The sequence below is a fragment of the Anguilla anguilla genome, chromosome 14, assembly GCF_013347855.1.
Source record: "Anguilla anguilla isolate fAngAng1 chromosome 14, fAngAng1.pri, whole genome shotgun sequence".
Taxonomy (NCBI): domain Eukaryota; kingdom Metazoa; phylum Chordata; class Actinopteri; order Anguilliformes; family Anguillidae; genus Anguilla; species Anguilla anguilla.
The window spans coordinates 35,507,958-35,532,370 of record NC_049214.1 but is presented as its reverse complement, the minus strand read 5'-3'; the positions used below and the strand labels follow the sequence as shown (position 1 = coordinate 35,532,370).

Sequence of the window (24,413 nt, the reverse complement as noted above, 5' to 3'; positions counted from 1 at the left end):
AGATTTAGATGACACAGAGCTCTAAGTCAGGCAGATTTTCCAGGAACGCAGGGGTGGCTTGACTATACTGGCAATCAATCGTATGTATACTGTATATATATATAAAATCCAAACCATGAAGGTGAAAAACCATACTGTAAAACATTTAATACTAACTAGAAAAGTGCTCCTCTTGATGCGGTGGAACAGTGGCTCTAATCTGAGATCCTCCCAGATGGTTGAGCGCCTCACCCTGTCAAGGAGAGTAGGCCCCACCACCCTATGAAGAAACCCCATTTTGGCTGCTTGTATTTGGAAACGTGCCCTTTGGTCACTACCCACAGCTTGTGACCATAGGTGAAAGTAGGAACGAAGACTGACTGGTAAATTGAAAGCTTTGTCTGTTAGCTCAGCTCCTTCTTCATTACCGCCATCCAACACAATGCCCATGTTACTCCTGCCACTGCACCTAAATGGTGGTCAATCTCCTGATCCTTTTTACCTTCACTCATGAATAAGACCCTGAGAAATTCAAACTCCTCCACGTGAGGCAAGCCATCTTTTCCCAGGAGACGACCATGGCCTCAGACTTGGACGTGATGATCCTCATCCTAACCATGTCACACGTGGCTGCAAACTGCAGTAATGTGCAACGAAAGTCACAGTATGATGAGTTAAAAAGGACAACATCATCCACAAACAGCAGAGATGCCACTCATATGTCCCCAAATCAGATATACTCCGGACCTTGGCTGCACCTTGATATCCTGTCCTGTTTTTGAATACCATGAACAGGAGAGGAGACAAGGTGCACCCATGTGGGAGTCACCCACCATGAATGAGCTTGACTTAATGCCAAGAATGCAAACACAGCTCTTGCTGTGAGTATACAGGGTTAATGGCTCGCAATAGCAACTCTGGCACCCTGTACTCCCACAGCTCCTCCCACAGGATACCTTAGGGAACACGATCGTAAGCCTTCTCCAAATTCACAAAACACAAGCAGACCGGATTTGCAAACAACTCCCACGCCACTTCAAATGTCCACTGTGCGACTTCTGATTTGCAAATATAACCAGAGATAATTAGCCTACTCTGGCATATACCACAATGCACAATTCCAAATCTTGAGCTCCCTAATTTTGCTGTGTCTCCAAAGTATTTTGGATTAAAGTTTGAGCACTTGATTCAATTTAACGTATTTCTTTTGTCAAACGGGTTGTGGCCTAATTCTACGTTGGCGCCCATCGTGCCACTCATTAGAGATGTGGATGACAAAATGTCATTACACAATTTCGGTCATACGCGCCAAAACAATAGATGGCGTTAAATGCAGGTGGCACTGTCTAATAGCCGCTATTTACCTCAATGCGAAGAAGAAAAGACAACGAAGAACGGAAGTGGGTTTGCCATTTACCGGAAGTTCAGCAGAACTGTTTTTGTTGTCAGAGGGACTGTTGTGAAAATGGCGACGTCGCGTCGCTCATCCCAGCAACAGCCGCAGCAACAACACCAGAGCCTGTCTTCTCCTCCGCGCAACACCTCTCTCTCCCTGACTCCCCCGGGTTCTCCTTCGGCGCCAGTAGGCGCAGCAATTTCGGCTCCAGCTGGCGCTGAGCAGGATAGCAGTGGAGACCCGGAGGTAACTCCGGCCTCCCCCGATATCCCCGCTCCGGGCCTCAGTGCTAGTAGCAGCACCAGCTCAGCCTCAACCGACGGGGGCAGCAACAGCGGGACGAGCCCCGACTCAGGCGCCATAATAAGCCCGTTGGGCGGCGGCTGTGGGACTAGCGGGGCTTTTAGGGAGCTGTTTGAGGCCTGTCGCAATGGAGACGTGTCCCGGGTGAAGAGGCTGGTTGATACGGTGAATGTGAACGCCAAGGACATGGCTGGACGCAAATCGACGCCGCTGCACTTCGCTGCAGGTTTGTGCATCGTTAGCATTCATGTAACGCGCAAACATTAGCTAAGCAGAATTATATTGGCGACATTGGTCGCTTGCTGGGAAAGTTTTGGTTGGGCTAACGTTAGGTAGCGAGCTAAGTTAGCTAGCCAACTTGGACAACTTCAGCTAGCGCACAGTTTGCACTCAATCGGGTTATTTATCGGTCATGTTATCTGTCCTCGCATCGTAACTTGGTTAGCTAGCTTCGTCATTAGTGTTGTCAAGTTTGCACTTGTTAGTCGCGAATGCATTTGCAATTGCAGTAGATTTGGGTAACTGTTTGGCTAAGTCGCTATCTGTACTGGAGACGACTACGTTAGCGCTAGCTAACCAGATATTTGGGTGTGATGCAGGATTTGTTTATTCCTGCTGAGCAAAGTATTGAAACTTTACTTGCCTTAACGTCAACATACCCAAGAGCTCAAGTAGGATGAATAACGTTAGGTAGAGGCAAAGAAGTCAGTCGTCTATTAAGTCAGTTTGGATGACATTTTAGGAGGTGAAATACGTCTAAACTTTAATTTAGCTAGCTAACTGGGTGGGTGGTTCACTGTCGATACAAATGCTTACAGTCTTTAACTAAGTTACAAATTTTACTAAACCTATTTTAAATCGACTGATTATGTAAGCGCGTACAGCTTAACATATGTGTTTTTGTGCAGTGAGAGTTTTGTTATTTAGCAAGCAGTCTTCGGATCTAGTTAGTTTTGTCATAATTTTGATCTTATTGACCTCCCTTCTCCCCCTGGTCGGATCGCAAAAGCAGCTATTTGACGAGAAACTGCCAAACCCCACATTTAAAACGTCTTTCAAAAATAAGTGGCCCTCTGGTGACTCGCTACATTGAGAAAAACAACAGAGACAAGCTAGTTGCTGTCGAATGATTTCCCCCTCTGCGTCTCCAGTCGCACTGTCACGACCACTTGGTCATTAACAAGCATAGTTAACAGTTTTCCCGTCACACTTCTGTGCTGGATAAGTTTACGTTAGTGTTCTCAGTTGATGCACTGGCAACGGGTTCAGCTGTCAGCCAGTGATACCATTTTAAACAGAATTTACAGTTGTACAGAATTTTAAGTAAAAAAAAAAAAAAAAAAATATATATATGATATTTTTTCTGCATCAAGGTTTGCAGTTAAAAACACTGACATTTTATCTTCAGTTTTTTCAAAAATATCTTGGGGAAATATCAAGATAGACACATTTGGGAGGATATCTGTGATTTGTATGCATTTCTTCTATTGAACGAGAGTTAAATCGGTTTAATGTCTTCCCGCTTTAGGGTTTGGCAGGAAGGATGTGGTAGAGCACCTCCTGCAGACGGGCGCCAACGTGCACGCCCGGGACGACGGCGGGCTCATCCCGCTGCACAACGCGTGCTCCTTCGGCCACGCCGAGGTGGTCAGCCTGCTCCTGTGCCAGGGCGCCGATCCCAACGCCCGCGACAACTGGAACTACACCCCGCTGCACGAGGCGGCCATCAAGGGGAAGATCGACGTGTGCATCGGTAAGAGTCCTCCCATGCCCCATGCCTGGCTTTGTTTATTCATTTATTTGTGTTCACAGCATTTTTAATGTATGGTAATGTAACTTGTACCTCATCAGCTAGGCCTATATTTAGAAAAAGGTCTGATCCAATTCCCCCTTTCCACATCTCCCCCAATCTTCAATAAACCTTATATTCCCCAGCCCCCCCCCCCCCCACCCCCCAGAAAAATATTTTTTTCTACCTTCCCTTCCACTTGCTAATTCAAGTGACACAGCATTTACCTATCACCGGGGTGTTATGGCCCAGCCATTGGCCTGACCGCTTCTCATTAATCCCTACTGGGATATTAGTGATTTATGTGTCTAGGCCCTCAGATCCTTTGCACTCAGCATCTGCTAAATTCTTAAAATTTAAATGTAGAAAATAAACAAGTGAGCCATAGTGTGTCACGTAAGACAAGTGTGTCACACTCATGTTGATTTTGGTGTGTATTGACCTGATCAGGTTGTTGACCTGATTTTAATTTTGATGATGCCCTGAAATGGAGGAGACTTGTTTAAAGTGTACATTCAGACCAAACTGTGGCCTTTAAAAAAAAAAAAAAATAGATTTCCGCTCCTTTTCATTTTACACATGAGTTTTGTGGGATGTTTTGAGGGAAACGTGACAGCCTGCTGATTGTGATGTGGGTGGGAGGGATCTGCTGGGGCTAATGCCCACTCTTCTCCATTTGTGACCAAAGCAGCAAGTCCGGGCTTCATTTTTAGAGCTCACTTCTTGATCTTGTTGAGACGTTGTTTCTCTGTAGCGCAGGCACAATTCACCTTAAAATATGACTTTCAACCCCCCCCCCCCTTTATTTTAAGTCAATGATACCAATACAGCCAAAATACAAAGTCTCTCTTTTTTATTTTTATTTTTTTACCACAAAAACATGTAGTTGCAGTCAGACTTCATGACCATATAAGGGTCCCCACTTTTCCCTACTGTGCAGTCTCTGGCTCCAATTTGTATTAAATGGTGACACAGAAACTGCCCTTCTGTGGCCTCAGAATGCTTTTCCCAAGGCTGTGGAAAGTCAAAGGACGACATCACAGTCATTTTGTCCATATATTGTTTTGCAGTCTATGTTTGTGACTTATAGCCTATTGACAGTTCTCCAGCTAGGTTTAGAGTGTTTTTACTTGATGTATTTAACAGTATCCTACGCAGAAAGAGTGTGTTAATAACATTTCCATGAACTTGGCTCAGCTCCACTGAGCAGAAGGTTTGCAGACTCCTGTAGGTAGATATGATGAACTCTTCTGTCAGGACTGTCAGAAAGAGACGCTTGCTTGTGGAGTATGGTTACAAAGCACAGCTTCATTGGCTTTGAGGAGAGCTGATGAGGGAAGTTTTGATGATTGGTCATTGCAGGTCACATGGTTTCATTGGTCTTTACCATGATTTCATCTCCCAAAGTTAGTGTGATTGTAAAAAAAGGTGAAGGAATGTCAGAGGAGGTTGAGCATCATATGGTTATACAGAAAATATCAACTCTATTTCTGAACTGAAAATACTATAATCAAATAGTGTAATCACCCCTGCTTGTTTAAGTAATGGAGAACTTTGCCCAACCAGGTTGAAAATTGAATTCTGTAAAAGCTTGTAACTTTCAGTGCAAGGTATGTAAGCCACGTCTTTAATAGCTGAAGTCACTCTGCGTGAAGGTCGTCGCGTAGACTTCTCGCGAAGCAGACTTTAGCCCTGCGAGAGACTGCCTGGTCGTCCCCCTGAATATTTAATGAAAAGCGAGCTGTAGTTTTCCAGGCTGGCGCATGGTTAATTGCCTTTAGATTGCAGTACGGTAAATGGAGTGCTCCATTAATGCCGCTGCGTGTAGTGCTGACGGCACTCTGGAGGTCTGTGGGCCTGGCGGGGGTACGGCGGGGGTGCGGCGGACGGACCACGCGCTGCACCGCTACAGGTTGAGCCGGGCGTGTGGTACCGACGGTACTCTGCCTATGTATTGTACTATCGCGTGAATAGGAAGCGATAAAAATGCATATATTTGTGTTTATTTTGTTCATTTAAGTGCCACTTTAAATACGGTGTGCATGTATCAGAAACATCCACTATTTATCCAAAATATATTAGTATTTGTTTTTCCACTGAATTCATTCCAGCCGGTTGGCAAGTTAAGAACATTGTTCTGTGTGATCCTCTTCTTGGACAGCTCACCTCTGTGCCTCGCCTGGTGTGGTTTAGAAGTGTCCCCACGACAGAGTGATCTGTAGCATTTTGAAATGTCCCTTTGATGAAACCCTCCTTACTCCTGGCGCCAGGTTCTTACCGTTGGCACTGTACTTACTCCTCTAACTCCAGAGATGCAAAAGCTTTTGATCATCCACAAACTGGTAAGGAATAAGCCTGTGTAATGAAAGAATTCATCAGCTGCAGCACTGCTGTTACTTGCAGTCAGTCTGAAAGAGCGCTCCAATAGAGGACAGTGGAACAGTTGCCACCCGCACTACAGATATGGACCGTGCAACTGCTTGTCATTTTGCAGAAGCCAGCCATGGTTCAGTTCCTTCTCTCTGATTTTGGGGTGTTGAGTCACCACATCTCCCAGAGGCAGAGACATTATTAATAAATAACACTCTCCGGGTGACTCACCCTGTAAAGACGCTTTTTCCGAAGCAAGGCGCGAGCCCCCGGCTATGGAGGTCCTCATCGGCTAGGCAACAACTGGCCCAGCCCGGCCGGTAAATGATGGGACATAAGCAGGCTATGACCCGTTATCTCATTGCTCACTAGTGGCCACTACAGGTCAGACCAGTCGCGTGCAGGCACACAAACCGAGAGTATGCTGACCTCGTAATCCTGGACGGTATATGATTGGTGGTGTGTCTGCAGTCTGGAAAGATATGTGAGAATAGGCATCGCGTGAGATGGTGGAGTCGCCATCGTTGGCGGAGGGGTTGCAGTGGGAGATCAAGTTCGTCAACAAGTTTATTGTGATTGGGTTGGGAAAAATTGGGGATAACATTTAAAAAATAAAGAATTGCTCCCTAGAGATAAGTATTGTATTAATGCGCCAAGCAGTTTTGAATCAAGTGGACGGAATGATTCTTTAAACCTTTGGTGTCTTGTGTGAATGTGTATGCCTTTTATATGTAACCCTTTTGACTTAGACTGTGGATTCTCTTCTCATCCAGTATTATTATTTAGTTTCTTTCTCTTCCTCATCACAAATGGAGATGTCGCTATGTGGAACTGTGATGATGTGAGGGACGTTTTGCGGTTTTTGTGTGCGGTTCATTGATGTTCACTGTGACATGCACATGCATGGTGCGAGTGGCGGGAGGGTGAAGGTCTGCCTCCGGGTGCGGTCCCTCGTGCTTCCGTCTCTTCTCTCTTCACGCTGCGGAAGATTCCCCAGATGTTGAAGTGCCAGTCATCCTGTTTTATTGAAGGCGTTGTGTTTATGAGCTTTGAGCGCTCCAGCTGTCCTTATTTTGGGTTAGTTCCTCTGAAGAAATCAGAATGATCAGAATGGTGAGTGAGAATCCTTCAGTATCTGCGCCCGCGCGGTGCGTAACACTACCAGATTAGCTCCCGTAGCGGTCTGTGCATTAAACTGAGCACAGCTTGTCATTTCTTCAAATGACAGTATACGTTGTGTTCCTGGCTAATAAAATAGTGGGTTTCTTAATGAATTAGGCCTAGGGCATAGTGAAATGCTTCCATTCACTGGAGGGTTGTGCCTTTCAGATGATTTTCAAATGATCCTGTGAATCTGAGCCATCTGGGAAGTGTTGGAGAATGTGTAAGCTGACGGATTCGGGTAGGTGGAGGAACAAGGGAAATGATGTTGAAGGTGGTAACTGCACAGTTTTATCGTGATGTTGAAGGTGGTAACTGCACAGTTTTATCGTGATGTTGAAGGTGGTAACTGCACAGTTTTATCGTGATGTTGAAGGTGGTAACTGCACAGTTTTATCGTTTGCCGAACAGACCGCACGCACACCTCACAGAACTTTTAAGTGCAGAGAGGAAAGCTGAATGCTTTAATATATTAGCTAATTTATCTGGAGTAGGATTGGAAACGGCATATCTAGTGAATAAGACCTGTGTTTCTGTCTGAAATCGTAACCAGGAAAATTGGTTTCCTGGTCTGGAAACAAGTCTTGTTTGTTATGTTATATAGGAGAAAATGGTCTTTGATTTCAGTGAGGTAATAAATTATTTTTAGGGCCATGCTTGGGAAGGGTCCAACCATGGGTCATTCTGGGCCAGACGAGTAACCTATACACACTGTTCTGTATCGTTATGTCTCTCAAATGACATTTGGTTATTGTGTTTGGTTAAACACGACTTTTGCATTATTTAAAAACGCACTGAGAAAATTTCTGTCTACCATCAAAGCAGGTAGATTTCCCATCTACCTAGCATAATTTTACTTTTCAAGTCAGGCCAAGTCATATTGTCCACATTTTGAACCTGTTGCTGCTGGATTTTTGCCGTAAGTAAACCAGCAAGCAGCCAGATCCCTGGGTGGAGAAGAATAGCTCATTGCATCAGTATGACTCGTCTGTGATTGACAGAAGAGAAAAATCGCCTTTCTTTCTTGTTTTCCTGGTAAAATGCAGCACTGCCTGTTTCCATCCGGATTCCCAGCCGTAGTCATTTCCCCCTGCGCTGGATATGTGTTCTGTGTGCTCGATGATGGTGCAGTACCACACAGCCTTAGCTCTCACTGCTGTGGGGCGTCTGGACTGCTGCTGGAACTCGTGAAAGGTTGATGAGCAGGACTGGTTCTGTAGGCGTGCAGGCCTGGATGAAGCCGTGCTTGACCCCGTGTTGCTCTGGGTGTTCTCAGCTCATGCGTGTCATTCAGAAACTCCACACAGAGCCCAGGCAGCTTTTTCAGGAACCCTCCAGTTCCGTCTGACACCCTCACTGCTTGATGTCTTCACCCGGTAGAGATCCCGAAACATTCATGAGTAATACTTTCAGTTCCATTAGCACAGTGGTTCTCAGCCCTGGTCCTGCAGAGTTACATGGTCTGCTGGGGTCCCTAGCCCTGGTCCTGTTGTGCCATGGTCTGCTGGGGTCCCCAGCCCTGGTCCTGTTGTGCCATGGTCTGCTGGGGTCCCCAGCCCTGGTCCTGGAGAGTCACAGGGTTTGCTGGGGTCCCCAGCCCTGGTCCTGTTGAGCCACAGGGTCTGCTGGGGTCCCCAGCCCTGGTCCTGGAGAGCCACAGGGTCTGCTGGGGTCCCCAGCCCTGGTCCTGGAGAGCCACAGGGTCTGCTGGGGTCCCCAGCCCTGGTCCTGGAGAGCTGGTCTGGTCTGCTTATTTGTTTTCCACCTTAAATACAGCAACGAATTTAGACAAAAGTATCCAGGTGAGGTCAACTGTGTAGTCACCTGCTTTAATGGATCTATTGCAGAATGACAACGAAAACCAGCAGACCCTGCAGCCCTCTTAAGATCAGAGCTGAGAACTACCTAGAGATGTTACTTTGACATAGTAAAGTGTTCAGTGTTAAATCAACTCTTGAGTACAATTGATCCCTCTTGGACTCCTATAAACTCACATTAGGTCTAAATTAATACTGACTATTTTACTGCGTGTAAACAAAGGCAAGAGCACGCAGTTTTCAGGGCCCGTCTACTCTGATGCAGTTATGTCTTTTTATTACCATCTAAAAACCTGAGGCGCTGCATCTGCTGTGGGGCACGGCACTCCGTCACTTTCATTTCAGGGGGTGCTTAGTCACCGCCAGGCCCAAAGACGTGGCCCATTTATGGCCTAATTCAGAAAAAAAAAAAAAATTAGTTCTAAGCCCGTTTCAGTAGCTGCCACTGTGAAGCCCGGGCAGGACAGCCAAAATGGCTTCTGTATAAAAAGAAAAAAAGAAGACGTACGAGTCTCATTTCAGCTGGCTGTTGAGCCCGGGGCTGCGGTCTCAATAAGGGTTAATCATGTGGCATTCCTCTTGATTAGCCAGCGAGCGTATATCATTCCCCGCCCCTGATCAGGGCCGCGCTCCGCTCGCCGCGCGCTGTTTTCCTGAGAAATATGAAGTCGCCGGTGAGGAAATGAGATCGTTAGGGCTGCTCTGGAGGAGTTCTGCCCCCCCCCCCCCCCCCCCCTCCCCGCGCCGGAGCCAGGCGCTGCTTTCTCAATCCGGCCGGTCTGTTCCACGGCCAACTGCAGCCCTCTCATCTCAGCTGGTGTTCCTCAGGCGGACTGCACTCCTCCTCATCTCCCCATCTCCCCACCGAAGAGGCAATCTGGCGCCGAGCGCTGCTTCAGAGCCATCGTTTTACCTGCCCTGCGCTTTTCCTCAGTGGCAGTTTCACTCTAAGTTTGGCCTGGGACCCATCTTGAAAATATTTAACATCATCTGGAAAGGATCGCCACTGTGCATCTTTTTTAAAATGCAAGTTCTATTTTCAGTGTGGAAATCTGAATGAACAAGCAGGAGGTTTGCACAATCTGTGCCATTTTTCCAATCAATGCCCATAAAATTCATCATTCTGCAATGCAGACATGAAGTCACATATTTAGAATTGAACCAAAGTCTGTTCCTTTTAGTATGGGCATGTGAATTTGTGAGCAGGCTTGTTTAATCACAAATTTGCATGCCTTCTCTAGCTGCTAAGGCTTTTGTCCTGAGACGTTGTGTCATACGGCCAGTAATACTGCGCCCAGTAGAATATGTATGAAAAGTACGATCATATTGTATTGTCAAGCAAGTCAGAAGCCTGCTAGATTGGAAGTTTGTGCATCTACATATTTATGGCTGAGGAGTGTTCATAGTAAGTATGTACTGGCTGTTATTGCCAAAGAACCGAGCCGTTCCTCCCCAGCCTGTTGAACGATTGAAGGTGATTTGGATCTGTGCTTGACGAGTGTGCTTCTGCAATGGTTTCGAGAGCGCGGATAGGCGCTTGGCTCTCCGGGCATGACCTGGCGGCTCTGTTCCGGGACATCGCTGTGTTCCAGGAAACGGTGAGGCGCAGCCGTCTTCTGTGGAAGATCTTTGGCTGTTGGAGCTGGTGTCTTCTGGCGCGTCGGGTAAGGCCGTGTGCCGAGAGCTCGTTAAGTAAGGGCGCTGCAGCTCAGCCTGTGCTCTCCTGAACACAGGGCTTTTCAGCAGGGGCTTCAGGGAATGCGCTGCATGAACAGAAGGCTTTTCTGTCTGTGCGCACCTAGCAGCACCGTCCGCAGTACGCTTCCTGATTAATTTAACGGCTAGTTTACCTGACTCAAAACGAATTCTGTGTGGTTACATTAGCTGTGGCTGATCCGTGCTTGTGTTTACAGCTTTTTGTTTACTGCTAATGGTGAAAGGAATCGTGCAGTTGTAATGGCTTAGGTCGTTGGCCTTGGAATAAGAAGGTCTGCCTGATGAACAAGGATTATTATTATAATGATGATCATTACTATGGTTTAAATGGCTACAAACTGGCGTAGTAAAACACTAATGTTAATGCAAAAGCAAAAAGCAGTGGAACAGCGGTTACGTCTGGTGCTAAAACCAGTAGTTAGCCTAAGCTTTCTTGTGTGAGTGGGCCATGTGTTATTTTCAGTTCGAATGCGAGCCATCAACATTCATGTGCCTCCTTTTAATTCCAAATTCCAAATGGAGCAATGGGCAGAACGAGCCATTATAACTAATTGATTTCCTGAAGATTAATTTGTTACAAAATTTTTATTAATATTTCGGAGAGTGCAGAAAGGACTCATTTAAACTGTGAGGGTACAGTGACATGGGCCACTGCAGAAAGAAGGTAAAAGCCATCAATCAACAGCACTTGTGTTTTAAAACCGCCCCATGCTTTAAAAATCATTACTGGGCTTTAAAACAGCCTTGTGCTTTAAAAAATGACTGTGCTGTAAAAACAGTGCTTGTGCTTTAAAACCGCCTCATGCTTAAAAAACCATGATTGTGCTTTAAAAACAGGCACTTGTGCTGTAAAAAGAGCCACTTGTGCCTTAAAAACCATGATTGTGCTTTAAAAACAGGCGCTTGTGCTGTGAAAACAGTGATTGTGGTGTAAAAACAGGCGCTTGTGCATCAAAAACAGGTGCTTGTGCATTAAAAACAGGCACTTGTGCATTAAAAACAGGCGCTTGTGCATTAAAAACAGGCACTTGTGCATTAAAAACAGGCGCTTGTGCTGTGAAAACAGTGATTGTGCTGTAAAAACAGGCGCTTGTGCTGTAAAAACTGTGATTGTGGTGTAAAAACAGGTGCTTGTGCATCAAAAACAGGTGCTTGTGCATTAAAAACAGGTGCTTGTGCATTGAAAACAGGCACTTGTGCATTAAAAACAGGCACTTGTGCATTAAAAACAGGCGTTGTGCATTAAAAACAGGTGCTTGTGCATTGAAAACAGGCACTTGTGCATTAAAAACAGGCACTTGTGCATTAAAAACAGGCGCTTGTGCATTAAAAACAGTGATTGTGGTGTAAAAACAGGTGCTTGTACATTAAAAACTGGCACTTGTGCATTAAAAACAGGCACTTGTGCTGTAAAAACAGGCGCTTGTGCTGTGAAAACAGTGATTGTGGTGTAAAAACAGGTGCTTGTACATTAAAAACTGGCACTTGTGCATTAAAAACAGGCACTTGTGCTGTAAAAACAGGCGCTTGTGCTGTGAAAACAGTGATTGTGGTGTAAAAACAGGCGCTTGTACATTAAAAACTGGCACTTGTGTTGTAAAAACAGGCGCTTGTGCATCAAAAACAGTGATTGTGTTGTAAAAAGTAAAACGGGTAGTTGTGTTTTAACAAGCACGTAACCCTCCAGACCCACGGCGCAACTCACTTCCGCAGACACATTTTAGCTGCCACCACCTGCGCATGTGTCCCGTGAAACGTCCCTCAAAGGTCGTACGTGAGTGAGTGAGTGACCACAATTTGCCATGCATAGCCCACGGCGGCAGTTCCTGTGCACCGTGGGAAAAACAGGCGCTTGTGCTGTACAAACAGACAAACTGTAAAATGCTAACGTTACTGTTACTAACCACTACTAACAAACTACTAAAGTGCCAAAGAGAGGAAGAACGATATAGAAAATGGAACAAGGATAAACTAAAAAGGCTAAGCTAATTTCTAGCTAATCAAAATGGAAAAATCACTGTCCAGGCTGTCAAAACTTGACCGCAGGCGTTTTGAAATGAGTAGGATAATTTGCGCAGTGGTATTATATGGGTGGAATACATAGTACTTACCCATCAATCATGAAGAGAGGCAGGGATGGGGCTTTCACTTGCTTATGTTGAAGCTAATTTTTACCTACTTCCACGCCACAAATGTGAGCTGGGCTCCAGGCAAGACAAAACAAAAAAACATTTCACCTTTGGGTGGCAGTGGGTGGCTCTTTCTTTGTACAAAATGCAGTGGTAGGGCTTAATTACATTTTTTTTTTTTTTTTAAACGATTGTGGACTAACGTGATGTCTTAAATGGAGACAGGATACTGGGCTTTAGAATGCAAAAAACATGGTTTAGTGTTTATTACCCCTGTAAACACAGATGCTTTTGCATTAAAAACAGTGATTGTGCTTTGAAAACAGTGATTGTGCTTTAAAAACAGTTATTTTGCTTTAAAAACAGTTATTTTGCTTTAAAAGCAGCGATTGTGCTTTATAAACAGGTACTTGTGCTTTAAAACAGGCGCTTGTGCTGTAAGAACGGGGGTTGTGCTTTAAAAACAGTGATTGTTCTTTGAAAACAAGCGTTTGTGCGAATAGGAACTGTTTGTCCTTGCTCTTGGACCGATCTGGCATTAAACGAGAACGGGGGAAAAAAACACAGCTCTGAATTGATTAAAGCTCTCAGCAGGCAACATTTCATAAGCACAAGGCCGGGTCCAAATAAGGACCTGTTTCAATAATCCCATTAATTGTTAAAACGAATAAAACATTTTTTTTTTTTTGAGAAACAGAAAAAGAGAAATCCCGTTCAGCGGGTGTCGCAGATGCACCAGAGGACAGTGAGGAGAAATTAGACACGATGTATTTTCTGATTGCTTTCTTCTGCGCTATGATAGTCCTCTTATCCTCGCTCGCCCACGCTCGATTGCGGCCGCTCTGTCGCGCTGGCCTTGCAGCAGTGTAACGGGGGCCATTTTAAACGTATTTATCAGCATTCAACTGATGTGCCACTTCAGTCCGCTCCCGTACGTCAAGCACGTCGTTTATTTTGATTGAGAATCTCTTCTCCGTCAGAGGATCTTTTTAAGCGGCACACACATGCATGCTTTGAACGAGCAAAAGTAGTGTAAGGTGAGGATGACGCTGGGGTTGCGGTTGAGCTGCAGAGGACCGTGGTGAAGAGCATGTGATCACAGCTTCCAGAAAGCGTTTCTTTTTTTTTTTTTGTGAAAGCGTTGGCCGCAAGCGTTTATATTTAGACTAGTTCTCAGGTACTTTTTTCTCCGTTCAACCACGGAGCAGAGTGCTACGGCACACGGTGTTAGTCTTCACCACATTTCATCCTCACGGCCTGAGGGTTTATCGGCAGCGTAACAGAACCTCTGCAGCCAATTAGCGTTATTAAGCGGGCGGCGCCGCGGCTGAAAACATCTCGAGTCGGAGACTAATGTGATCATTAAGGGTGAGCGGCGAGCCGCGGGTTTCTCGCGTAGGAACAGGACGCGGTCCGCGAGGGAGCTAGTTTCTAAAACTCTGCCCCGCGTCGTTCGTCGCGACCGCGGTCGCAGCTCCTGAATTGTCCTGCGCCGTTAATTGCTTTTCGTTAGTCACTTTTTGCTGTTTGCTGATGGACGATTTGCCCACTTAAGGTCACATTATGTCAGAAATAGCTGTGCAGTCCATGAATAATAAATTCCCCGTATTCACTTCACAGGACTTTCAATCGGTCAGATCACCAGATTCATTAATTTTCTGTAATTGGCTTTATGCAACGCAGTTCATTATTAAAGAGGTCGCATTCTTAATGTATAAAATCATAGAGTGACTGGTTGGGGCCTTATTGCTGAAACTGTGTACCTCAGGTCACTCAAACTAAACCAGTTGTGGAAAATGAATGCCAACAAGCCAAACCTTCACTGTAGTTATAAGTTTAAAGAAGTTCGTATTGGAAGAAGATGTAAATGTATCTTGTCAGCAACCTTCGTTGGTCATGGCATTGCCTTGTGTCTTTTGAGCTCGACAAGCCCTGCAGTAGACCTTTGCTTGATACTTTCAGCTGTGATAAAGACTGCGTCACACAGTGCCCGAGCATGCCGAACAGTGTGCGGTTACCCTTACACTGCAGGAAGTGGATGTTTTCAGACAAGGTTAGGGACTTGGACAGAGAAGCAAGCCGCACATTGAACCTCGAGAGAACATGGTCTGCAGATGTAGCCGTGAGATCCAGCCCTTGGATTTCAGAGATATCCTTGGCCGAGTATGAAATGGGAGGAACAGCCTTGGACTGCAGTCGCATCACGTTCCTCACGGGAACCAGAAACCTGAAGGGTATTGAGAAAAAAAATTTTTTTTCATGCTTTTTCTTTTGACTCAAGCACACTGCTCATGTCTGAGTGCACCCAGAAGCACTCGGAAATCACGTTTTGACTGTGATTCTGCTGCCAACCCCAGACTACCCGCTGGGTGAAGCTCCTCTTGCAGGTAGGACAGTTCTTCAGATAGGCAGAACTGAGTTTTTGAGCTCACCAGAGCTGATTACAAGATTCCTGTGCATTTAGTATTCTTTTTTTAGGGAGGCTGTGCTTGGAATTTCAATCATCAACATACGATAAGAGTTCACTAAATATCTTGGCTGCCTGTCGATCATGTGAATCGGTTTCTGCTTTGCGGTGTGTAGTCACTTATGGAATCTCATTATTGGTGCTGGTGAGCCCTGAAACGCAGAACTCTCTCCAGTGTGCTTGTCAGGCTGCAGCAGCCTTTAGTTTGGCCCGAATCTCTGAGTCAGCCTCGCTTTCCCCATGAATAGAGGATTCAGTGCACTGAGGTTGAAAGCCACTGATTAATGGCTCTGTAGGGTTCAGTTGTGCCGTCCCTCGTCAGAATGAAACCGCTTTCGCAGAGGGACTTCATATCAGATAGATCTCAATAAGAGCCCTTTCACACCCGCCATTTCGGGCCCCGCTATTTCGGGCTCCCTGCTTCAGAAAGCAGGTCTGACCGCTATATATTTTGGCACTTTTTTTCCTCCAGCTAGACGGCGCCGTCTGTGACAGCCGCGTGACCCTCGTCCCGTTTCCTCAAGGCGAAAGCCCTCACACGTTCGCCTGACTCCCAGAGCACCAGAGCACCGATTCATGTGCACTTTGTTGATGGTGTGATTTTGTTGTGCAGTTTTATGGTTGGAGAGGAGGTGCCTCTCATTTAAATTTGAAACGGGCCCGCGCGCCAGGCGGGGAGGCGCGGGGTCTCGCTTGCGGCTAACGATGCGAGCGGGACCCCGCGGGCGGCGTTTTTTTCGGAGATTAAGACCCGCGTGCCGCGCCGGTAGCTCTGGCGCCGCTTCAGCTCGGTCTCAGCGGTTCAGAGGAGCCACACATTAGCATTTTGACGCCGTGAAGAGAACCCCCCTCCCCTCCCCCCTCCCCTCCCCCCCCCTCCCCCCGTCGCCAGCGGTTGCGACCGAGAGGGAGGCTTTTGATAACCTGGGTAAAGTGCAAGCTGCCAGCGTGCGGAGCAGTCCCACAGGCAGCCAGCTCTCTTTTCAAAACGCCGTACCGCTGAGCTCAATTAAACTGCGCACTATCACGGAGGCTAGCTGGAGAGCACCCCGGCAAGAATACCAAGAGCTTCTCTCTCCCGGTGCAGAACGGCGACAGCCCCGAAAATGGTGGTGCCTTCTGCCGCAGTCTTACTTCAGGAAGCGAATTCCTCCACTTTGCAGTCTGTAATGGCTTTAAAATGACCTCAAACTACTTCAGAACAAGCTGCAAATGAGCTGGGCCACTACTGAGAAAATCGCTCTCCACAGCAGAATTCTGTGTTCTCAAGGCCTTGGGAAAGGGGCAGTCTCTCTCTCTCTCTCTCTCTCTCTCTCTCTCACTCTCTTTCTCTCACTCTCACTCTCTCTCACTCTCTTTCTCTCACTCTCACTCTCTCTCTCTCTCTCTCTCTCTCTCTCTCTCTCTCTCTCTCTCTCTCTCTCTCTCTCTCTCTCTCTCTCACTCACTCACTCACTCACTCTTATTAAATTGAGCTCTAGTCTTGTATGGGAGCTCATTCCTAGGATGTTCTATATTTAAATAGCAATACATAAAATGTGACTTAAAAAGCCATCAGATCGTTATAAAGTAGTGCTTTTAAAATAACTTGAAGGAAAGATTTTGCTTGTTGTGTAAGCTGCGGGAATTTCATTTAATCTGTCACATTACAATGACCAAATCTCAAATAAAAAACTATTTTGATTGGTCCTTGTCGAGGGTACAGTCTGTTGCTAGGGTTGCAGAATTAGTCCATTTTCTCCTTAAAGGCTGTCTCTGTCAGTTTTTTTTAAACCAAAATTATTGTTTATTTAATGTACTCATTCTCATAGGACCTACCGCATCTTAATATGCCCCACAGCACACACCACAGTGAAAACTTAAGACATGACAGATGAATTCGATAAAACCTGTGCTTTCAAGGGTTAGTTAGCAAACCAGTTGAATGGGAAATGGTTTAGGATTTGGCAATTCTGTGCAAATACCAGAATTAGACGATAATCTGTTGTGCAGTTAAGTGGATTCTGCTCTATATGTCTGATGTAGCTGGCACTGTACTGTATCTCTTTTCATATTTCTCTGGACAACCTGACCTGCCTTGGCTAGATTACTAGTTTAGGTTTGGCGGGCGGGCGTGGGGGTTTAGGCTGGGGTAGCGCCGATCTGAGGTGGGGGATCAACACCGTAGTTTGTCGGCGCTTGATGTCAGGCTGATATTGAGTGCCATGTCTAGGTGGGTGAAGTGAAATTACAGGTTGATCACTGTAGAAAGCGTTAGTAGGATTTCTACCTTCAGGTCTGATAAATGTGTTATGCCGAGTAGCTATTACGTGAGCTAGCTATTTTTTTAGCAATCTGAAATTCTTTCTTTCGTCATCTGATACACTCAGTGTCCGTTGAGGGGGAAGGTGGGGTGATGGGACGCTCCTGACAACGCCAATACAATCCTGAGGTTTTTTTCTATATGGATTTTATTCTTGATTTGAAATGCGTGTTATTACAGTATTTGACACTACTTTGAATAGATATTTGGTGGGTGTACAGTGGATACATCCCTCTGTGCTAATTTATGGTTATTTCAACTATTTTCAGCCACCTTACAATCACTTTAAAGTACCTGACTGCAGAAACATTTAAGATCCTACACCTTGTTAAGACTGGGCGATAAACCATAACAATATTTAGCAAATATATTTTTGAACGGTCATCGCCAGCATGTGGCATATTGGCGTTCGTTTAATGCTTAATCATAGCTGATGTGGTAGTGTATCTTCAGACACCGCTGTGCTGCAGATTGGCCGTCATATCAACTCCCAGTAGACATGAATATTTTTTCTTCCCCTGAAGCATTTCACATGGCCCCTGAAGATTGCAGGTTCGCTACCACAGCAGATCGGATTGCAGAAAAAAGAAATCTGAAAAAAAGACGTTCCATTGTGGCAGTGATTTTTATTGTTCTCATAAACATCTGATAATTATCTTCATGGTCTATTGCTCAGCCTTATGTAACAGTTAATATGTGGGTTGTTTAGGTTTCTTTAGTCTTGTTTGGGATGCAAAATTATAACCGCATTGACTGGTTTTGCCTTTAAAAATGAGGCCGGTTCCAGGAAGAAGTCCTCAGGTATGCTATATATTATTTCCAGTAATGCTGAAACTTTAATAGTGGAAATTTTGGGCACGGCTAGTCCTTCTCAAATCAATATGACTTTCAGCAAAGTCCATAGAATTTCTTTGAGAAACTTTGTGTGGAGACAAACACAAGTCTTAATAAGTTCCCTCTCGCTGGATTATGCAAATATGTAAATCACTGTTTAAAAAACACCGCTAATAACCTCAAGCGTGAATTCTGTCAGTCTTCATTTTAGCCTTGCGTGTTTAATCCCCCAGTATAGCCTTTAAATCTGTCAGAATCCCCCTTTTGTTAATCTAGTGCTCGCAGTGCTCTCTGATGTGATTAAATGGTGATTAGCTTGATAAAGAGCCAATCGCAAATGATCGTTTGAGCCGAATGTCTGATTGATGGAAAAATCAATGGTAAACAGCAGCTTATCCTTGAGCAGACTTCGTACAGTAGTCTACTGTATGTGATAGGCTTGGTTCCTACATACCAGAAGCAGCCAGCTTTAACAATGCAACATCAGTCCTTGAAACAGTGTTTGTTTGAGTTTGTTTTTCCCTCTGTGGAGCTTCTGTTAACCTCACTCGGTGGCTGTTTGGAGGATCAGGCTCAGTCTTTCCCAGTGTTGACTGTCTGCGTAAAAACTGTTATAGCAGAATTGAATTGAACAGAAAACCAGGGCAAACTAATGTTAAACAAGAAGATTCATATCCAAATGGAACGCTCAGTGCATTATACGTATATGTAAGGCATAGGCTATATGTAATTGTCATAGTCATCCTGATCCCAACAGTTTTATGCAAAAAGTTTCACAGTTTAATGAGAACTGTATAACTCTTATTTTTCTTTTTCATTTCTTCTCAAATTTAGAATGTTCATTACATTCAAAATTAAATATATAGGCCTACTAATTGAAATGTTTAATTAAAAATTCCATTTTTCTTTGTTGTAATTCAGTGATAAGTGATTTTGAATATTTTATTAGTGCCAGTTGGAATTTCTAATTGGTAATTTTTTTCTTTTGTAAATTTGCAGTTGAAAAATCATTATGTTGATGGAAAAAAAAAAATGTGTGATGCATCTGTGACTACCGTACAGAAATGTGGATAAGTATGTGACAGTAGCCATGAGTCACTCTCAATGCCCAGTTGTGCCTGTTTAGTAATAGTTAATTACTGTGTAATTGTTGGCTGATGGTAATAATGAAACTGCAACGGCGTGATGTCAACAGGCATCATACTGAGGCAGCTACACTGCCATCTTCCTGCTGGAGGACTGAATTACGTGCAGTAGTAGAAACAGAGTTATTAAAACACTAGCAATAAATGATAAAATTAACAGCCGCTGGCTGCAGATGCACCTGTGATGTGTGAGCAACATGTTGCATGGGGGAAGAGAAGAAGGGATGACAGATGTGCTGCCTGTCTCCCTCAGCGCTCTCTGAGATTGACTGATCTGCAGCGCTTTGCTCCTGCTGCTGCTGGAAATAAAGGGTACAGCTGTCCTGCTGTGCACCTGTGGAATCGTGACCCCTTCAGTACGGCGGTACGGCTGTTAGAGCCTCCTTTCCCGCCTTCCCCCTTTAGTTCATTTGTGTTAATGGCTGCTTTGTTTCTGTACTGATTACATGCACTGTCTTTTATGGAGTACTGTTTACGTTATTTTAAATGAATTCTTACTGCCATCTCTGGTCAGATGCTCCTCTTTAGGTAAAGCATATACCTGCTTTCCTCCTTCCGTATGTTGCACAGTGGTCAGTGCCTTTAGCATTTCATAAACAAATGTGAGATTGTGCCTGGTGATGGTCGATTTGTTTACACTCTGAAGTTGGACCAATTTGACAAAACTAATTTGGTTTTAGTCTTTGTCAAGTGTTATTTATATATGCACAGTCACGGCCTCTTAAGTCAGTGTTTTGAAATAATAATAATAATAATAATATTAGGTTTGCTATTTTCAGGAAAGCGATCAGGTGCTCTGGTGCTCTTGCAGTGTGCCTCTGCTCCCTGTTCCCCACTGTGAGGTGGTGGAGAAAAGCTGAGTTCTGTAATTACGAGTTCTTTCATCATTCTGAAATCCCCCCCCCCCCCCAATAAAAACTCAAATCTGTGATTCACAGACCGTAAACATCTGAACGAGAGGCAAAGGGACTTGTGTATGTCATAAGCACACACACATCAAACACTTTTCACTCAAACTGCTGGTAGCAGCAGAGAGTGTTCTGCAGTAAAGCCAAGGCTACTGGCTACAGAGACATTTAGGGTCTGAAAAAAGATCTAAACTCAGTGTTTCCTGAGCAGTTGGGAAGAACGGCGAATGTTCACGTCCCTGGTCACCGCGCAGATGCTGTATCACTGCGCTACGTTGTCCCATGTGTCTTCAGAGGGTTGTATATTTATGCCTCATTAACATTTTTCTCCAGTACAGAATTGTCCTTACTAACAATTAGTCGATGCATTTGCATATTGTAGATTTTAGCCTATTAAAGGTCTTGATGAGGTGGGCTCTCTGTGGTAAAGTGCTGAAATGCCGCTTTCAGGGAATCCATTTTTCCACTTGTGAAATCAGCATCCATTGTTGTTGTTTAATGCAATTGGCTAAATGGAAAGCGCAGCTTATTTACAGCCTGGGTATTAGATTTTTGTCGTGAAGGGAGGGCAGTTTTGAAAATGCGAGAGAAAATGGTTGTATATTGTTCTCTCGGTAATGGCTGCAAATACAATACAAGGTCATATTAATGCAATCAGCATTATTGGTTTTTGTGTAATATCATTTTAAATTCACCCTGGAAATATAGATCACTGCAGTGCATGAATTTCAACTATACCACACAGCGGCTGGCTCGTTCTTGTGAAAGTTTGCGGCTTGGGACAGGATCCACCAGGGATTTCTAATTATCTGTCAGGCCCTTTCTGGTTGCCTTTCTCTATGGTAATTAGAGAAATAGCTTATTCTGCCTCACCAGCCAGCAGCAGAATCATATCCTACGCTGCGGAGTGTGTATTCCCCACAAAGGGCAATTATGTAGCGTGCTATATATCTGCCTGGGCCGCCTTCTCCCCTCTGCGGTGAGCACAGTCAGCCGCCCATAATCACCCAGCATTATGCCATTACCGTGCTAATGTTGCCGAGCGCTGCCTCTGCGCGCACGCGCCCTGGTTGCTCCATACAGGGCCACGTCCCACTCGAAAACATAACCCGCCGCAAACAGAGAGTGTGCGGTCTCTGTGGGAGCGGCGCCCATGCCAAAATGTCACCCCGATCCTGTCCCGCTCGAACGTGCTGTCACCTCCGGGGCTGTTGGGCGGCTCGTCTTGTTACGGCATCGCCGTGTAATTTGTATTTTATTTTAATATTTCTAACAGGCCTATGTCTAAATAAAAAAATTAATAAAATTTGTGCCTGATTTTTTCTGCGGACTAGGTGGTTGGGCGGCTTTTAAAAACACTTGGGCGGCCCACGTAGGACATTTGAATGCAGGGAAATCAGGAGAGTTTTCCACAGCGCTGACGGGCGGCGTGTCCTAAGCCAGGCAGGATGAGGATGCACGTGTGATTTCTTTGTGCTGTTTTGGTTTCTTGTCGTAAGGCGCAGTGCTATAGAGGAGGCAGTGGCAGTCGCTCGTTGCTCGGGTTGTACTCACTGCAGTTGTTTCGGTGTCTTGGCTGGTGCTTGGGCGGCACCTTAAACTCAAACATTGTGCGTGGTTTAATGGATGGCACTGCTTCAGACTGTGGGAAAGAGATGGTGTGTTGTCTGTCTTTGTCGCTGCTAGTCTGCAGCCTAATTAGCAATGCATGCTACTCTGTTACTAGCTAACTTTTGCGTAACCTGTTTTTTTCTTGTGGCATGTAATCGGCTACAAGGTTTTGTGTACTTATAGGTCTGCCAAAGGCTTGGCCAACACCAGACAACTACCAGTACGATATTCCTGCATCAGGCGGTTGTGCATTTCTGATAAACCTGTTTCTGTGTGTGTTTGTGAAAGGACTGGACTTAATTACTGTTCTGCTGTCAACAGGACAGTCCTGGATTACTACAGTGGCTTATAGTTCTGAGCAATTAATTACATAATGAATCCAATTACAGCCTGAAATGAATGGAGGTACCCGAGTGCTGAGAGCACTGAGTGGAGCTCCATCAGTGCTGAGGACCTCTGACACCCTGTTATCTACATCAAGGGTGGATGTTCATTTCCCCCCCCGGCAGGGTTTTCTGAGCTGTTTGTTTGTGTAGGCATCAAAACGTCACACGCTGTCTTCACCAGCGCTTATTTGCTTTTATGAAAGAAATAATCGAATCCTCAGCGCCTCAGAACTCCAGGACCCCTGCCTGCTCGCAGAATAGGTACTGGGTTACTATGGTAACAGCATCCAATGCCCAGCGTTTTGGTCCCATGTGTCTCCAGAGCGATGGCGTACAGGATCGTGAGAAAACTGGCAAAATCATTTTTCCGACTTTCAAAACGGACATAACTGATATTCTTAGAACCAACTGTTACTCTGTCAATAAACACTTGAGGGCAGTCTAAAAAAAATGATTATGATGTGTCTGTGCTTGTTAAACCATTACGAGTACCAAAAAAAAAGCAGTGTGCGATTCACTAGGCAGTGGGTGAAAAGTGTACGTAACTGCACTAGCAGTGAAAGGTCATTGCAGAGCCCTGTGTGGGTTATGCATGTTTAGATTGTGTGTACATAAGTTTCAGTGACTAAACACTGTTTTTTTAATGAAAATGGGGATCACAATGATGTTATATTCACAATAATGACCACAAATGACCTCTTGCAGTAAGCACGGGTTTTTAAACTTGACCTGAAACCTGGTGCAGTCTATTTAAAAGCTATGCAGTATGTATGTGTAAAGTTGTCAATGACCACGGCTGTTGTCATAGTCACAGGAGTATGTCTCCACTAACGTGTTAAATGTCCAATGCTGGATTCGCTTGATGACAAAGGTGACTTTGAATGTGCCCACAGGGTTTCTGCTATGATTTAAGTGGGCCATTTCATTGCACTGAGACAAATATTTTGACAACTCAAATAACCGTGCTACGGTCACAAAAATGATTCATTCCAAATGGTCCAATTCTACAAATTGAGATGTAAGTTCCAATAAATATTGAAGAGGTCCATTTACTGGCTATTTAACCGATCTCATTTGTGGTTTGATGGTTCTATTTTTTAGTCATTAGTATTCCTGCACCAGCGTTTGTGCTCAGATTAAAATGAAGCCCTTGTAAAATGGCAGGCGGGTTTCCCGTTAACGTTAACCCCGGCTAACACCAAATGTTCTCGCTATTGCATCGCCGCTACTTTGCAGCAAACCTGTGGAGAATGTTTTGTGTTAGCTGGGTTGAATCGGGACTCGCTCCACTTCAAAAAATAGGCGTGGAGAAACCCAGCCTGGTACTTTACTTGTCCAGTCAGAGGCAACGTGGCACCAACATCCATGTATAAGTTTGAAAAAAAGTGACTTGGCTGGACCCTTGCTCAAAACATATCTTATGAGGACTGATCTGATGGCTCAAACCTCACGTCTCGCAACTTGAAATGTGATGCATTATTGCATTTCTGATCTGCGCTTACTAGTTGGGTGGTGTTGTGCAGTTTTATTATTTTCATCAGTACATATAACAAGCACACACAACACACACGCATATACGCATTCACACACACACACAGTATTACTGGTAGAAACGCTCCCATTGCATTAAGTCAACTATTAACACACACACATTTAAACACTCACTACATTTCAGCATTCAGCATCTTAGGGACTTAGATTACATTTTTACTCACAGTCTGTTTATACCGCAGGATATTTTTTTGCTGAAGCGATTCAGGTTATGTGCACTTGCTCAAGTGTTATAACAGCACTGGCCCAGGTGGCTGTCGAAACCGCAACCTTCGGGTTTCAAACTCAACCGTTATACTGCACTTCTGACCAAACGTCACTGTGCATCTTCGGAATCTTTTCAGACATTGGCAGTTCATAGAAATTTCCAGGGAAGAAACCAGTTAGCATGAGCAAAAAAAATCTGCCAACCTTAAATTGCTACATTTTTTTACAGCCCTGTCTCTGATCCAAGTCTGGTTTTCAGCTGGGCGTGGGCGTTCCATTGATATGCAAATGAGCTGGACGTCACACATAAACAAACACGCGTGGCTGTTGTTGCTAGGTTGC

At 44.9% G+C, this 24,413-nt stretch overlaps 1 protein-coding gene across 2 annotated transcripts in view; it reads left to right on the top strand.

Annotated features, from left to right (window-relative positions):
• The first annotated feature begins 1,395 nt into the window (after positions 1-1,395).
• tnksa (tankyrase, TRF1-interacting ankyrin-related ADP-ribose polymerase a) overlaps positions 1,396-24,413 on the top strand; it is a 144,177-nt gene continuing 121,159 nt past the window's right edge. For both annotated transcript variants that reach the window (XM_035389761.1, XM_035389762.1), the window contains exons 1-2: positions 1,396-1,904; positions 3,207-3,431. In XM_035389761.1, the coding sequence (XP_035245652.1) occupies positions 1,445-1,904; positions 3,207-3,431 (685 nt within the window). In that variant the 5' untranslated portion in view covers positions 1,396-1,444. The remainder of the gene's footprint in view (positions 1,905-3,206; positions 3,432-24,413) is intronic.